The sequence below is a fragment of the Polypterus senegalus genome, chromosome 1 (genome assembly GCF_016835505.1).
Source record: "Polypterus senegalus isolate Bchr_013 chromosome 1, ASM1683550v1, whole genome shotgun sequence".
Lineage (NCBI taxonomy): Eukaryota > Metazoa > Chordata > Cladistia > Polypteriformes > Polypteridae > Polypterus > Polypterus senegalus.
In genome coordinates this window covers 114,949,604-114,966,419 of record NC_053154.1, presented here as the reverse complement: position 1 = coordinate 114,966,419, position 16,816 = coordinate 114,949,604, and the positions used below count along the sequence as shown (strand labels likewise).

General features: G+C 36.8%; 1 protein-coding gene across 3 annotated transcripts in view; it reads left to right on the top strand.

Annotated features, from left to right (window-relative positions):
• ift80 (intraflagellar transport 80 homolog (Chlamydomonas)) overlaps positions 1–16,816 on the top strand; it is a 261,632-nt gene that overhangs the window by 57,272 nt on the left and 187,544 nt on the right. For all 3 annotated transcript variants that reach the window (XM_039756563.1, XM_039756573.1, XM_039756581.1), the window contains exons 6-8: positions 2,523–2,632; positions 11,098–11,187; positions 12,190–12,327. In XM_039756563.1, the coding sequence (XP_039612497.1) occupies positions 2,523–2,632; positions 11,098–11,187; positions 12,190–12,327 (338 nt within the window). The remainder of the gene's footprint in view (positions 1–2,522; positions 2,633–11,097; positions 11,188–12,189; positions 12,328–16,816) is intronic.

The window sequence follows — 16,816 nt, the reverse complement described above, 5'->3', positions numbered from 1 at the left end:
TTAGATCAAAATTTTAGGTTTTAAAAACATGCGTTCAATCAAGTGTGTTCAGACGTTTGATTAGTTTTGTATACTTTGGGATAAAGCATGGAATTGTTATGTGTTAATAGACACAACATGAATTGTAGACAAGTTAACAGCTATAATGATATCCATCTGTGTTTATATTTTTAGTCTGACAAAAACTAGTTAATCATTGAAAAATCTAATTTAAAAAAACAAAAAATTCAAAAAAGGCAAAATACAAATTTAAAAATGGGGGCAAATAACTAAAACTAAATAAAAAAATCAAAACCAATACTGAAAAGTATCTTAAAACTAGAAAAACATTGCTTAGTAAACAATGGGCCTGTTAACTTAAAAGAAAAATTCTAGTAAAAACATTTTATTGTCTATTTTACTTGTTGAACATTTTTAGCCTTGTATCTTCTTGATAAACATCTTATGAACATTTGATAGATTTGCAGCTTTTTTTGTAAAAAGGTTTTTTAAGGGTTTTTATTATTTGTGTGTTATTGTGAATAATTAAAATTGAATTCCATTAGCAATGTCTAGCCTGTCGTGCGTGAGAAAGGATGTCCCCACCCCCCCCAGTGCTCGGCCACGCTGAATGTCTCTTATATTAGTGCAAATTACTTGGTACTGCAAGTGAATTATGATGCCTAGTACAATGAGAGAAGTCACAAAATCAACCAGAATGTTTAAGCAAATTATAGTAAAGAAAAAGAAAAAAAGATCTAAATTTGTTGAGTAGTTCTCTTATGAAAAGCAGACAGACAGAAGTTGGATTTTATATACAGTCATATGAAAATGTTTGGTAATCCCTCTCAGCCTGCATAATAATTTACTCTACTTTCAGCAAAAAAGATAACAGTGATATGTCTTTCATTTCCTAAGATCATCTGAGTACAGGGGTGTTTTCCGAGCAAAGATTTTTAGTGAAGCAGTATTTAGTTGTATGAAATTTCAAATCAAATGTGAAAAACTGGCTGTGCAAAAATGTGGGTCCCCTTGTAATTTTGCTGATTTGAATGCATGTACCTGCTCAATACTGATTACTTGCAACACCAAATTGATTGGATTAACTTGTTAAGCCTTGAACTTCATAGACAGGTGTGTCCAATCATGAGAAAAGGTATTTAAGGTGGTCAGTTGCAAGTTGTGCTTCCCTTTGACTCTCCTCTGAAGAGTGACAGCATTGGATCCTCAAAGCAACTCTCAAAAGATCTGAAAACAAAGATTGTTCAGTATCATGGTTTAGGGCAAGGCTACAAAAATCTATTTCTGAAGTTTAACTGTCAGTTTCAACTGTAAGGAATGTAATCTGGAAATGGAAGGCCACAGGCACAGTTGCTGTTAAACCCAGGTCTGGCAGGCCAAGACAAATACAGGAGCGGCATATGCACAGGATTGTGAGAATGATTACAGATCACCTCCAAAGACCTGCAAGAACATCTTGCTGCAGATGGTGTATCTGTACATCATTCTACAATTCAGTGCAATTTGCACAAAAAACATTGTTACGGCAGGGTGATGAGAAAGAAGCCCTTTCTGCACTCATGCCACAAACAGTCACTTGTTGTATGCAAATGCTCATTTAGACAAATCAGATTAATTTTGGAACAGAGTGCTTTAGACCGATGAGACAAAAATTAAGTTATTTGGTCATAACAAAAAGCGCTTTGCATGGCGGAAGAAGAACACTGCATTCCAAGAAAAACACCTGCTACCTACTGCCAAATTTGGTGGAGGTTCCATCATGCTGTGGGGCTGTGTGGCTAGTTCAGGGACTGGGGCCCTTGTTAAACTCTAGTGTTCCGATGAATTAATTCCATTATCAACAAATTCTTCAGGATAATCCTCAAGCATCAGTCACAAAGTTGAAGTTACGCAGGGGTTGGATATTCCAGCAAGACAATGACCCAAAACACAGTTCGAAATCTATAAAGGCATTCATGCTGAGGGAGAAGTACAATGTTTTGAAATGGCTGTCACAGTCCCCTGACTTGAATATCATTGAAAATCTGTGGGATGATTTTGAAGCAGGCTGTCCATGCTTGGCAGCCATCAAATTTAACTGAGCTGGAGAGATTTTATATGGAAGAATGGTCAAAAATACCTCCATCCAGAATCCCGACACCACATCAAAGGCTATAGGAGGTGCCTAGAGGCTGTTATATTTGCAAATGGAGGCTCGAGTAAGTATTGATGTAATATCTCTGTTGAGGTGCCTAAATTTATGCACCTGTCTAATTTTGTTATGATGCATAGTGCATATTTTCTGTTAATCCAATAAACTTAATGTCGCTGCTGAAATACTACTCTTTCCATAAGGCATGCTATATATTAAAAGGAAGTTGCTACTTTGGATTTTTGTTTGTCATTGGCTAAGCTTTCAAAGAATTGAGGGGTTCCCAAACTTTTTCATATGACTGTACATGCTGTTCAAATACCTTTTACATAATGCTTTCATTTATAAGTCACGCTTTAGAAAAAATAATTTTTTTTAATTTATTTTAAAGGAACATCTGTGTATTCTGTTGCTTGGGGACCAGATTCAGACAAGATCCTCTTCACATCAGGGAAACAGCTGATTATTAAACCACTTCAACCAAGTGCAAAGGTTGTACAGGTAATGTACTTATGCAGGAGACATTTTTCCACCTTACGGCACTTGCGCTCTATACTAAGATTGAGTTTGTCATGTCTCCACTAAGTTTTCTTATTGTTTCCTTTTTGTGATAATGTCCAGGTGTATTTTTATATAATCCGAGAGCAAGTAACTGTTTATCTTTTTAAGTATGTTCTTTATTAAACTAAGTAATGCAATCGATTGATAACACTAGGACAGGGGTCCTCAATCCCAGTCCTGGAGAGCCGCAGTGGCTGCAGGTTTTTGTTCTGACCTAGTTGCTTAATTAGAAAGCAATTCTTGCCAATAAAGCACTAACAAGCTATGAAATTAAATTAACTCTGCTATGTCAGGTCATTCTCATATCCTAGATTTTCTTTCCCTTTCTATCATGCAAATGATTTGAAGGCTAAAATGGTGAGTAATTCTCAGTCCTTCACTTTTTTCTCTTCATTTTTCTTCCAAGTATTTAATTAAACCCAATAGTGCAGATAAATACACACAGGTGTAAATGTAAATAAGCTAAATGGAGAAATGCTGCTCTCTCTTGTCATTTGCATGTTATTGATAATAAGGAGCAATTAAAATAGCTGTTTAAGACAAAATTAAGCAATAAGGGCTCAAAATCACTAAAGTGAAGCAGAAGTGTTACTTTAGCAATAAGTGCTTTTTATTAAGCAACTGGGTTGGAGCAAAAACCTGCAGCCACTGCGGCTCTCCAGGACCGTGATTGAGGACCCCTGCACTAGGATTCTAGAAATGGATGTATGAATGTTTATGCAGTTACTAAAAATAAAGCAACAGGAAACAAAATAAGTTGACTGGATGTTTATCTGTCATTATTTTATAAAGAGAGCACAGTCTAGTGAGATATTTAGCCTTTAAATTATTTTTCAAAGATGTAAACAGTTTAGAAATTGTAGTGGCTAGCTTGCTTTCTTACAGAGTCTTTGTCTGTAGATTAATTTTGTCCTACAGGCAGCTCAGAGTTGCAGAATGATTGTCAGTTTAAGATTACGTGGCAATCATTTAATCTCACAAATGTAGCTTTCCTGGTACAGTTGGAGAATAAAGAACTTAATAAAGACTAAAGATTTGCCATACACACAGTTGCTACTTCGAATTAACAAAAATAACATATACCTAATACTTTTGTTAATTTTTAATTCTACAGAAACTGTTTTCAGTTCATATCGCCTTAATAACTAGAAGTAATCCTTTGTCCTGAAATTCCTTCAGTTTTGTTTCTGATGGTTTAGTGATCAGGTAACTGTGATGTAGTGGATCCACAGCTCATGTAAAAAGGGCCACTTTTAAATAAATAATCACTGCACTCACGGCTTGGTGAGCAGGCGTGCTGGTTGTGTGGCTTAAGCGGTTCTCGGGGCGATTTGCGATGTGGGCGTTTCTCACCTAAGTGCACAGGTGAGAAACTGTCCGCATCTGTGATTGTTCCTGGGGCCGCTGATTTGCCACAGCTGCCATGCCTTCTTGGTTAACAGAAGCGCAAGTCGGTTAGGGGAAAGAAAGACGGAGGTTGCTGGAGAACAGGAAGCAGTGTGGCTAGAGAGCCGGAGTGAGCGAGAGAGCAGGCGAGTGAGTGAGTGCAGGCTTGCAGGTATGCAGCTGGAAGGTGAGCCCCAAGAAGGATGTTTGGTCAACACTGGGGGGGCAGAAGGAAGAGGTCGCTCCAGCTGAGCGAGCAAGGAGCTGGAGTGACCAGTTGAAGGACGAAAGGCCACGCAAGGCCGTGAAGGCAGCGGGAGTCGGGAGGATTGGTGGGTGAAGTCCTTAATGTGAGTGTCCTGGTCGTCGAGGAAACCAAGTCTCGGTCTGGGGTGAGTGTGTGATCGAAGCCAGAGATCGGGAGGCCTCCAGACCAGTCGAGTGGTGAAAGATCGGGAGGCCTCCAGACCAGTCGAGTGGTGAATTCACAACTGTTGGATGGATTATTTATTTAATGACTCTTTTGAATCACTGCACTTTATTTAAGTTGGACACTTTGTTTTTGTTGTTGTTTTAATAAAAACACTTGCCACTTTTGCACCATCCCCTTGCCCCGTTGTTGTTGCCTCACTGCTAAGCTCATCAGTAACATTACCGACGGTGTAGGGTTCAAGGGCTCCCAGGCAGATGATGGGAGCATGCAACCAACCCGCATCGTCACAGTAACCCTTTGCTTCAGTTAGGTTATGACATTGGTTTTACATATAGGCCTGCCCTGCTTTGTGTACCTCATTTTCTTTTAGTGAGGCTGAAATCTATCTTTTTTTCTTTAAATTATGTTTTGGTTTTCATCCTTTCTTGTAAAAGGGTGTTCAGATTTTTTGTTAATTTGTGTGCTGTATGTAACAAAGTCTGCAGATATTCCAGACAGAAGGGATGCTGGTGGCTTCTCTGTTTATGAATGGATTTCATTTTTAGGTCCTTTTGATACATGTAATGCCAACCTTTTGAGTATAAATTGGAGAGTAACTTTGCCCATTAATGTTGAAGTACACCATAGCACTTAAATGATCTTGTTTGACATCCCACTCTAAAACAATGGGCATTATTAATATGGAGTGTGTGGAAGAAATCAACATATTAATTAAAGAAACATCCTTTACTAGGATGAGTTTGATAAAATCTCTTACTGTCAGAAAACCAGGCAGTAGAAAACTCTCCATTGTATCTTTAATTATCTCTTCGACAAATGCCAAAGATTGAGCATTCATCACGGTAGACTGTTACAGAATGGTCAAAGTTAGGGCAGTGGTTAATTTTATAAACAACTGAATTTGCATAAAATGCTTACATTAGTATGTGCCGACTGGTAAAAATGCATAAGGTGCTTTAGTATAGAGCACAACCAGCCTAAAATAAGTTATTCTCAATTTTCATCCTTAGTCTTCAATGTTCAGCTCTTATACAGGGTGACACAGAAAAATGGGAGCTTTTGAAATGTGTAGTGGCAGCCATGTACAGTTGGCAGCACTGCGGAACAGGGACCTTGAGCTGTAAATAAACTTGCCATTTATTAATCGGTTGCAAGGCAATCAATGGCAGCTGTGCTAGAATTGTTTGGTAACCGTGTCATCTCAAGATTCGGTGACATTCCCTGGCCCTCAAGATCACCGGATTTGTCCGTTTGTGATTTTTTTCTTGTGGGTCTACCTTAAGAGTCGGGTCTACACAACTCGGCCAAGGACACTGAATGAATTGAAACAAAGAATTCAAGATGAAATTCGTGGTATCCCAGCTGAGATGTTGCAGTGATCAATGGGGAACCTCAACAACAGATTGGAAGAATGCATACGTATAGGAGGACGACATCTACAGGACGTAATTTTCAGACATCGATCATTTGGATTACTGTCTCTTAAAAGGCAAGTTGTAGTGGTTCAATTGCTGTCAATAAAATTTTTTTGTTGGATTTCTTCTATTTTTATTGGGTTTTTCAAAAGTTCCCGTTTTTCTGTGTCTCCCTGTACTATTATGAAAACTGCATACATGCCAACTAGCAAGTCTTACTAGGGGCATAAAAGAACATTACATCACTCAGCTTCTTGAAACACCCCCCTAGAACATTCTTCTTGTTGTTTACTTGCCATTTTCAGCAGTCAATTCATGACATTTCTAAAACAAATGCTTATACATTTTAATGTGCCCTGCAAACCAAAAGACTTAACTATTGTTACCTACAAATTATTCTCTTAAGTGGGTCACCTCTTTGTGTCTGAAACTCTTCTGTATGTGTCTGCAAGATTTTGGATTGTTTATGTGAGAATTTGTGCCCATGCAGCCAAAATTGCATTTGAGAGGTCAGGTACTAATGTTGGATGAGAAGGGTGGTTTTGCAAGCAGTATTTTGGGTTCATCCCAAAGGTGTTCAGTATGATTTATGTTGGCAGTGTATGTAGGCAACTTGAGTTTCTCCACACCAAACTTACCAAACCATGTCTTTATGAACATGGCTTTATGCACAAGGACAGAGCCATGATGAAACAGAAAAGGGTATCATATGGTATTTGCAAAATTCTGGATAAACCTTTAAGTTGTAAGTTATTACAGTTTATTAGGTCATTGTTCTTGTCTGCCTCAGCTTGTAAGGTATTACTCTGTTCAAAAATTGTCATTGGGAATTGCCAGCTGCTGATAGTTCAAGATCCTAATAAATTCTTTGACTCCTCAAACATTGCCCAGTACTCGGCAATCGTGGGATCTTCTAAACAACTGACTGAGTATATAACTAAATATTAAACTTACTTATGAATACAAAGCATGGGAACACTATATAAAAAGGTATTAAAGCACTTTCAGCTAGCAATTTACACCATCTGAAATTTCATTTAAGGAGAAGTGTAGAGGACTAGACAAGAACTGGAAGTCCAACAAAAGAAAACTATCTAATAAAACAGCCTGAATACTGTGCAGGAAGACAATGGTAAACCCTGATTTGATTGCAAAGGGCCTATAGGCTGGTTTAGGTGAGAAAAGAGTAGTGGGAGGCTGCCATACCAGGCAGCATTACTTACATATACAGTGGTGTGAAAAACTATTTGCCTCCTTCCTGATATCTTATTCTTTTGCATGTTTGTCACACAAAATGTTTCTGATCATCAAACACATTTAACCATTAGTCAAATATAACACAAGTAAACACAAAATGCAGTTTTTAAATGATGGTTTTTATTATTTAGGTAGAAAACAAAATCCAAATCTACATGGCCCTGTGTGAAAAAGGAATTGCCCCCTGAACCTAATAACTGGTTGGGCCACCCTTAGCAGCAATAACTGCAATCCAGCATTTGCGATAACTTGCAATGAGTCTTTTACAGCGCTCTGGAGGAATTTTGGCCCACTCATCATTGCAGAATTGTTGTAATTCAGCTTTATTTGAGGCTTTTCTAGCATGAACTGCCTTTTTAAGGTCATGCCATAGCATCTCAATTGGATTCAGGTCAGGACTTTGACTAGGCCACTCCAAAGTCTTCATTTTGTTTTTCTTCAGCCATTCAGAGGTGGATTTGCTGGTGTGTTTTGGGTCATTGTCCTGTTGCAGCACCCAAGATCGCTTCAGCTTGAGTTGACGAACAGATGGCGGGACATTCTCCTTCAGGATTTTTTGGTAGACAGTAGAATTCATGGTTCCATCTATCACAGCAAGCCTTCCAGGTCCTGAAGCAGCAAAACAACCCCAGACCATCACACTACCACCACCATATTTTACTGTTGGTATGATGTTCTTTTTCTGAAATGCTGTGTTCCTTTTACGCCAGATGTAACGGGACATTTGCCTTCCAAAAGGTTCAACTTTTGTCTCATCAGTCCACAAGGTATTTTCCCAAAAGGCTTGGCAATCATTGAGATGTTTCTTAGCAAAATTGAGACGAGCCCTAATGTTCTTTTTGCTTAACAGTGGTTTGCGTCTTGGAAATCTGCCATGCAGGCCGTTTTTGCCCAGTCTCTTTCTTATGGTGGAGTCGTGAACACTGACCTTAATTGAGGCAAGTGAGGCCTCCAGTTCTTTAGACGTTGTCCTGGGGTCTTTTGTGACCTCTCGGATGAGTCATCTCTGCGCTCTTGGGGTAATTTTGGTCGGCCGGCCACTCCTGGGAAGATTCACCACTGTTCCATGTTTTTGCCATTTGTGGATAATGGCTCTCACTGTGGTTCGCTGGAGTCCCAAAGCTTTAGAAATGGCTTTATAACCTTTACCAGACTGATAGATCTCAATTACTTCTGTTCTCATTTGTTCCTGAATTTCTTTGGATCTTGGCATGATGTCTAGCTTTTGAGGTGCTTTTGGTCTACTTCTCTGTGTCAGGCAGCTCCTATTTAAGTGATTTCTTGATTGAAACAGGTGTGGCAGTAATCAGGCCTGGGGGTGGCTACGGAAATTGAACTCAGGTGTGATACACCACAGTTAGGTTATTTTTTAACAAGGGGCAATTACTTTTTCACACAGGGCCATGTAGGTTTGGATTTTTTTTCCTCCCTAAATAATAAAAACCATCATTTAAAAACTGTATTTTGTGTTTACTTGTGTTATATTTGACTAATGGTTAAATGTGTTTGATGATCAGAAACATTTTGTGTGACAAACATGGAAAAGAATAAGAAATCAGGAAGGGGGCAAATAGTTTTTTACACCACTGTATTTGGCTTTCTTGCCAGAGTCATCTGAAGGAAACATTATCTGCTATCTCATCACAAAAAAAGTGTCAAGTATGCATACGAACATCTGCCTTTGTGGAATCAAGTGCCGTGAATAGATGAAGGTTAAAGTCAGAGTCATTCGTCACAACCATAAAATGTTTCTTTAGAGAAAAAAGAAGTAGCATTTGAAGAAAAAAATACCTTGCCAGCTGGTAAGTATGGGGGAGGATCTGTTATGTTTTGGGGTTGTGTGTTAGCTATTGGTTCAGGAAACATTGTGAGTACAGGGAAGAATGGATTTAACTAAATATAGCCAAATCTTCAATGAAAAGATGAAAAAAAACGATGGCTTTTACAACAAGATAACGATCCAAAACATACTTTTAAATCTACTATGACATGCTTTAAGAAACACAAAGTGAAGACTTCGGAATGACCTTTGCTGTCACTAGACTTGAATATCATTGAAAATCTGTGAGTAGATTTTAAACGTGCTGTGCATGCAAGACAGCTCAAGAATATCTCACAGCTGGAAGCGGTCTGCTATAAAGAATGGAGGAAAATTTCCAAAACAAGAATTCAAAGGCTCGTAGCTGATTACAAAAAAGGTTACAAGCTGTGATTTTTGCCAAAGGGGGTGTTACTACGTGCTGACTTAGTAGGATGCCCAAATGTTTGAAAATGCCACATTTACTCTCATAATTTTTAACATTGTTTTTAGTTCTTCAAATAAACCATAGCTGTTCATTTTAATTTGTTTAATGTTGAAGTTGTATTTACTTTAATACTTTTACTTCAGATGTTAACAAAATGTGAAATTTGATAAGGGATAGCCAAACCTTTACGTGCAACAGTGTGTCTGTGTGTAATTAATATATATGTAAAAAAATATATAATATAATATAATCTCTCACTTTTAAAGCAAAACTTGATTTATCATTTCTTTAGGAGCTATAGTATTTTGGGAGGCTGGAAATATTAGCTTATCAACAGTTTTTATTTGTAATGTCAACCTTTGACAGGGCATCGCATACTTTTTTGTCAATAATTTCTACCATTTTTAGTCACAGCATAATGTATATTAGATTCTGTACTAATTATCCTACATATTTTAGCTCTTGTACTCAGTTGATGGCCAGTTAAGTGACAACAGCATGTGTAAAGTGTTAGCTGTTCACTTTTTTGGCTTTTATTTTGCTTTAACAGAGTTTGCCGAATGACAGATTTCAGTTTTTGCTGTTGAATACATTTGCAAAATTTTCTAAAACCATGTTCTAATTTTGTTAATATAGATTATTGAGTGTAAATTTATGGGCAAAAATACCAGTTTTATCAATGTTAAAATGAAACTTCCATATAATCAAGCATAGAAAATTAATGGGAACTTAATTTCTGAATCCACTGTTACGTATTTTCACGAAAATTTTTGAAATAACAGCCCAATGCCTTGCTTATGTAATGATTCTTTTATCTATCAACATCATTTGTAGTATATTTTATGTAAATCAGACAACACCATGGTGTTGCAATTTATCCTTTTGAAAGTATTCCACAAACCTTATTTTATATTATTTTAATGTACAGTAAGTACTTAGAATATTTATGTTTCTGTTTACAGTTTGTGTTAAATTTGGTAATAACTAGCTTATTCATTTCATTATCTGTTTTCCAATTAAATCAATTTTTAGTCAGCGACAGAAAAACGTTTTTATTAAATTGAAGGTCCTTCAAAAATGTAACCAAAACAATATTTAATATGTATTATTATAAGCGCATTTACTTTAAAAAATTCTACACTCCGTTTTAGCCCATAGCTCTACATTGGCTCTTTGTTAGTGTGTGCATACATGTTCCCTGTGATGCACATTTGTGCCACATCCATGGGTGATTGTTGCCTTGTACATGATACTACCAGGGTTGACACTGGCTTCTTGCAACCCTGAAATAAATTAGGTAGGCTTAAAATAAAAGGATGGATATGATCATAATGTGTTTTTTAATGATATGTTTAGGATTGCAAAATTTCTTTATCTAATGAATGATACTGCATAGTAGCAAACTAAATTATCTTAAAAATGTGAATGTTAACCACTCTCATGGTGGAGTACATACATGATTTTAGATGCTATGTAAAATAATGATGCACACTGTTGGGATAATGTATATTAATTATAGCCATGTAGTTAAGAATATCTGTCCATCTTGTTTTATATGTTACAGTAATTGTGTTATAGATAAGTTTAAATAAGCATCAAATAAAATTCTTCATGATCATCGTCTCTTTTTATTTTTTTTATGTATATGTGTATTTTCTCATTTTATAGTGGAAAGCCCATGATGGGGTTATTTTGAAAATAGACTGGAACTCAGTAAATGATCTGATACTTTCAGGAGGGGAAGACTGTAAATACAAGGTACATGTTTTATATTAATAAACATGGTTTACTTGATTTTAACAAAATGGAAAGGTCTTGTGAAATTCAAAGTCGCTGTATTTTTGAAGAATTTTCTTAATTATGAACACTGAGGCTGTGGTCAAAGTCGTGTGTGTGTGCATATACATATAAACTACCTGTCTAAAGTTTTAGAACACTTCCATTTTTTTTCAGTTTTTATGAAAATGTGTGCAGTGTCTTAATGTTTCATGAAATCAAGGCATAGAACAAATAAACAATGGCAAATGAAAAAATACTTAAGAGGGTGTAGTAACACAGTCTGTTCCAACTCTGAAGCATATGTCAGCAAGCACAGAGATTAAGACAGGAAAAACACCTGAACAGGGTGTCGGTTTTTCTCACACACATTAGAGTCAATTTAGTAACACCGGTTCACCTAAATTTAGTCAGATTTCAGTTTAGTAAGTTCAGTACAGATAACAGCCAACAGGTATTTTTACAATTAATAAAAGAAAAAATGACTGTGAAAAAATATCAAACTTTTAAAGTGTCATGCAGGTCTTAATTCTAAACTTTAATAGTTTATTTCTGTTATTTTATGAAGTAACTATGTATCTAATGCAATAATTGATTAATCTCTTTAGCAAAAATATTGGTAAGCATAATTTTGTTGTGTATACAGGAAAAGCAGTATTGAGTATGTAAGCACTAACACCAGTTACCATTTTGCAAGTGGACATTATGACAGAGTCTGTTCTGCTGGAACTAATTAATTATTCAGGAATTTATATCAAAGTTGCAGTATTGCTTCATCAAGTTTATTTTACCAGTTGTCATTTTCATAACATAGTAAACATGAATTCAATAGACAATTTAAGTTCGCTAGTGCGTTTCTAGCTTTAAATTATATCTGTTGTCATACAGTTCATTTACTTGCTTATACAGCAGCATTACTAAATACTACATATGCCACCAGATTCTAATATGGAATATTTGTCATTTTTCACTTTGGACTTGAAGGTCTGGGACAGCTATGGACGCTTGCTTTATAGTTCCTCTTCTCATGACTACCCAATCACTTCTGTAGCCTGGGCTCCTGATGGTGAGCTCTTCACAGTTGGGTCTTTTAACACTCTACGTCTTTGTGATAGAACTGGGGTAAGTGATTCAAGTGTACTAACATGCTGTAATTGGGTTTAGTTTTGCATAGCTGTATTGCATGAAAAGCAGAAACGTTTAAAAATGGGCGGGGAAAAACACTTTTTTATTAAATATTTTACTTGTCAAGTATAATATATTGCTTTTTTTTAGGCATGGGGGTGCTCCATTTTAATTTGTCAGGATAGATTTATATACAGTAACATTTTATCTGTATTTATCTATTTTTGTTTAATAATATTTAACTTTTTTTCTTGAGTAATTTTGAAACATGTATATGTAAAAGTAATTATGTACATTTTTATTTTCGTGTGTTTTTTTTTTTTATAAAGAAACTTGAAACTTAGCACAGAGTTCAGACAATGAACTTGGCATGTTTACAACTTTTTAAACCACTTAAGCTTCTCAAGCTCCTCTTTCAGCTGTTAGTTAAAAACTTTGTGTGTTTCTTTATGCTCTCTGTTCATGTTAGAGTGTGTGTGTGTGCTTTATTTGGCTTTATATACAACTTTTTTAAAACCTATAACTGTTTACTTATTTAGTGGCAGTATGTGATCAAAAATAAATACAATTAAATTCAATAACAAAAATAACAATAACTTTCTGAAGAGGTTCCCCCAATAAGAGAAACATTGTTTAGCCTCCAGAGTACACAATGAGTTAATGACTTTGAGGCATCTGGGGATTACTACTATGACTAATCTCCAGGAGTTTCTTTCTGTATCTTGTACAATGAAACCTTGCACTTTGCAGACTGCTTGCTCAGCAGGAAAACAAGAATCCATTTAACCCTTAAATGGCAGAAAGACTAAAAATACACTTAGCTACTTGAAGAGTGTAAGTGAAATGTTCTTTACATTTTCTGAAACTACAATTTATTCAGATTTCTGATTATAGCTTTAGTCCGTGCTATCTTATGTGTATTTAGAATTACAATCTTAAACAGGGTTGTCAGATTCTGGTTCTGAAGTGCCATGGAAACTTAAGGTATTGCTTCCAGACCATTTCTTAATTAGTAATCAGTTACTGCTGCTAATGCAAGATATATATTTTCCCCTAATTTTAATGAAATTTAACCAGCAGCTAAACTTATAATAATGAGAAGCAAGGCAAACCAAGAGATGAATAACTAATTTGATCCCATTTGCACCTATGTTTCCCTTATAAATCTGTTTCAGTAATTTAGTTATTTGAAAAAAAGAAAGTAAGGATCTTAAGGGTATTTATGTCCTCTGGTTCACAAAACCGTTTGTTGGTTATTTCAGTAAGAAGATGATCAACAGTTTTGGCAATGTCAGTTGTGGCAGAATGAGAGCACTAATAGGCCAAACAATTAAGTAATTTTGTTTTAACTGCATAAGATGAGCAGTTACAGTGCATCCGGAAAGTATTCACAGCGCATCACTTTTTCCACATTTTTTTATGTTACAGTCTTATTCCAAAATGGATTAAATTAATTTTTTTCCACAGAATTCTACACACAACACCCCATAATGACAACATGAAAAAAGTTTACTTGAGGTTTTTGCAGATTTATTAAAAATTAAAAAACTGAGAAATCACATGTACATAAGTATTCACAGCCTTTGCTCAATACTTTGTCAGTGAACCTTTTGCAGAAATGACAGCCTCAAGTCTTTTTGAATATAATGCCACAAGCTTGGCACACCTATCCTTGGCCAGTTTCGCCCATTCCTCTTTGCAGCACTTCTCAAGCTCCATCAGGTTAGATGGGAAGCGTCGATGCACAGCCATTTTAAGATCTCTCCAGAGAGGTTCAAACGGATTCAAGTCTGGGCTCTGGCTGGGCCACTCAAGGAAATTCACAGAGTTGCCCTGAAGCCACTCCTTTGATATTTTGGCTGTGTGCTTAGGGTCGTTGTCCTGCTGAAAGATGAACCGTCGCCCCAGTCTGAGGTCAAGAGCACTCTGGAGCAGCTTTTCATCCAGGATGTCTCTGTACATTGCTGCAGTCATCTTTCCCTTTATCCTGACTAGTCTCCCAGTTCCTGCTGCTGAAAAACATCCCCACAGCATGATGCTGCCACCACCATGCTTCACTGTAGGGATGGTATTGGCCTGGTGATGAGCGGTGCCTGGTTTCCTCCAAACGTGACCCCTGGCATTCACACCAAAGAGTTCAATCTTTGTCTCATCAAACCAGAGAATTTTGTTTCTCGTGGTCTGAGAGTCCTTCAGATGCCTTTTGGCAAACTCCAGGCGGGCTGCCATGTGCCTTTTACTAAGGAGTGGCTTCTGTCTGGCCACTCTACCATACAGGCCTGATTAGTGGATTGCTGCAGAGGGTGGTTGTCCTTCTTGAATGTTCTCCTTTCGCCACAGAGGACCTCTGGAGCTCTGAGAGAGTGACCATCGGGTTCTTGGTCACCTCCCTGACTACGGCCCTTCTCCCCCGATCGCTCAGTTTAGATGGCTGGCCAGGTCTAGGAAGAGTCCTGGTGGTTTCAAACTTCTTCCACTTATGGAAGATAGAGGCCACTATGCTCATTGGGACCTTCAAAGCAGCAGAAATGTTTCTATAACCTTCCCCAGATTTGTGCCTCAAAACAATCTTGTCTCGGACATCTACAGACAATTCCTTCATGCTTGGTTTGTGCTCTGACATGAACTGTCAACTGTGGGACCTTATATAGACAGGTGTGTGCCTTTCCAAATCATGTCCAATCAACTGAATTTACCACAGGTGGACTCAAATTAAGCTGCAGAAACATCTCAAAGATGACCAGGGGAAACAGGATGCACCTGAGCTCAATTTTGAGCTTCATGGCAAAGGCTGTGAATACTTATGTACATGTGATTTCTCTTTTTTTTTTTTATTTTTAGTAAATTTGCAAAAACCTCAAGTAAACTTTTTTCATGTTTTCATTATGGGTTGTTGTGTGTAGAATTCTGAGGAAAAAAATGGAATTTAATCAATTTTAGAATAAGGCTGTAACATAACAAAATGCGGAAAAAGTGATGTGCTGTGAATACTTTCTGGATGCACTATACATATCCATGTTGAAAGTAATGGGAGCAATGGGCCAAACACCCTCAAGTTAAAAAATTTTACACCTTTTAAACACAAGGGCAGAAGTAAAAAAAATGCCTATAAAATTATACATTATGACTAGTAGGGGGTTTTGCAGTCCCCTAAACTCAGACACCTGTTCCAGTATAAATAAAAGGTTTATTAGCACAAATGTATTACCAAAAGACACCAAAATTGACCTAAACCACACAAGTCTCGTTCTTTTTCCTCTCTCCTTCCTCTCCTCCAGCCAAATTTTGTCCTCCTTCCATCCATCTCCAACTCGTCTGGATGAGGTCTTTTATCTTGGACCCACGAATACATCCAGGGCATAGCCCGATGGAAGCACTCCTAGTCCCTGCATGCTGCCTGTTACAACATTATAATATGTTTACATTCATTGCTGTAAATGTTGCACTACAATTAGATTCGTTCTAATGTTATGGGTTGTTTTTTTTATACCCACTTTTACCTCTACTACCTTTACATGCTGTATAAATGCTCTCATTTACATTTGACTGTAATGTTTTGACTTTTATGTTCAACTGACTACTGCAAAATGTGAAAATAAAGAATAGTAATACCAACACAACATTCATTGCTATTAGACCTATCAACCATAGAAATGTGTAAGTTACACTGATTATAAATAGAATTGGATATTGATAAAATACTTGAAATGCACTGCAAAGCTTACCAAGATGTCCTTCACTGTAGTCTTGAGTGCTACTAGTGATTAAATGAAGGGCAGGGAAAACATAAAATCTTTAGATTTCTGAGTCTATGTGAAATTCAGAAAATGTTGATTTCTTTGATAATAGTTTTTAAATTGGTTAGTTTAAGTAGTTAACAGGCTGGCTAAAGATAGCTATGATGTTGTGTTAACTTAACAGGTTGCAAGCTTGTAGCACTCATTTTCAAAACTGTGGTCTGTGAAACATTTTTAATCCACAAGCATGAGTTCAGTTGTCCACAGGAGAATAGTCCTCATATCACAGTAATGTGACCTTTAAATTGCTCTGATATGTCAGTATTCTGTATATATAGCTCTTTATTTATAACAGTCAGGTTGTTGTCCAGTATATATAATGTGAAATGAACTTGAGTCCAAAGCAATCTAGTGTCGTACTACCACAGTGCAACCCACCACCAAAATTTAAGGCTGGGTTTAAAAGGGTTTGCATGCCTTCATCCCTGCTTTTTATACACAGGCACCTATGCTCACTCCCAGCACCAACCTGCCTTAACCACTTATGCAAGCAGTGTCTACCAGTGATGAACCACCCTATTTCAAAGTTGTTTGTGTATATTACAATAAACCCACAAATCAGTCAAAACCAATAGTTATTTTTGTATACTCAACTGTGTCTTTTTCCCCAAATAAATCAAAAATTTCCACTCTCTTTTATTAGTAAAATTTGTGATTTGCACATATATATGCTGAGGTAAGCAGCTTGT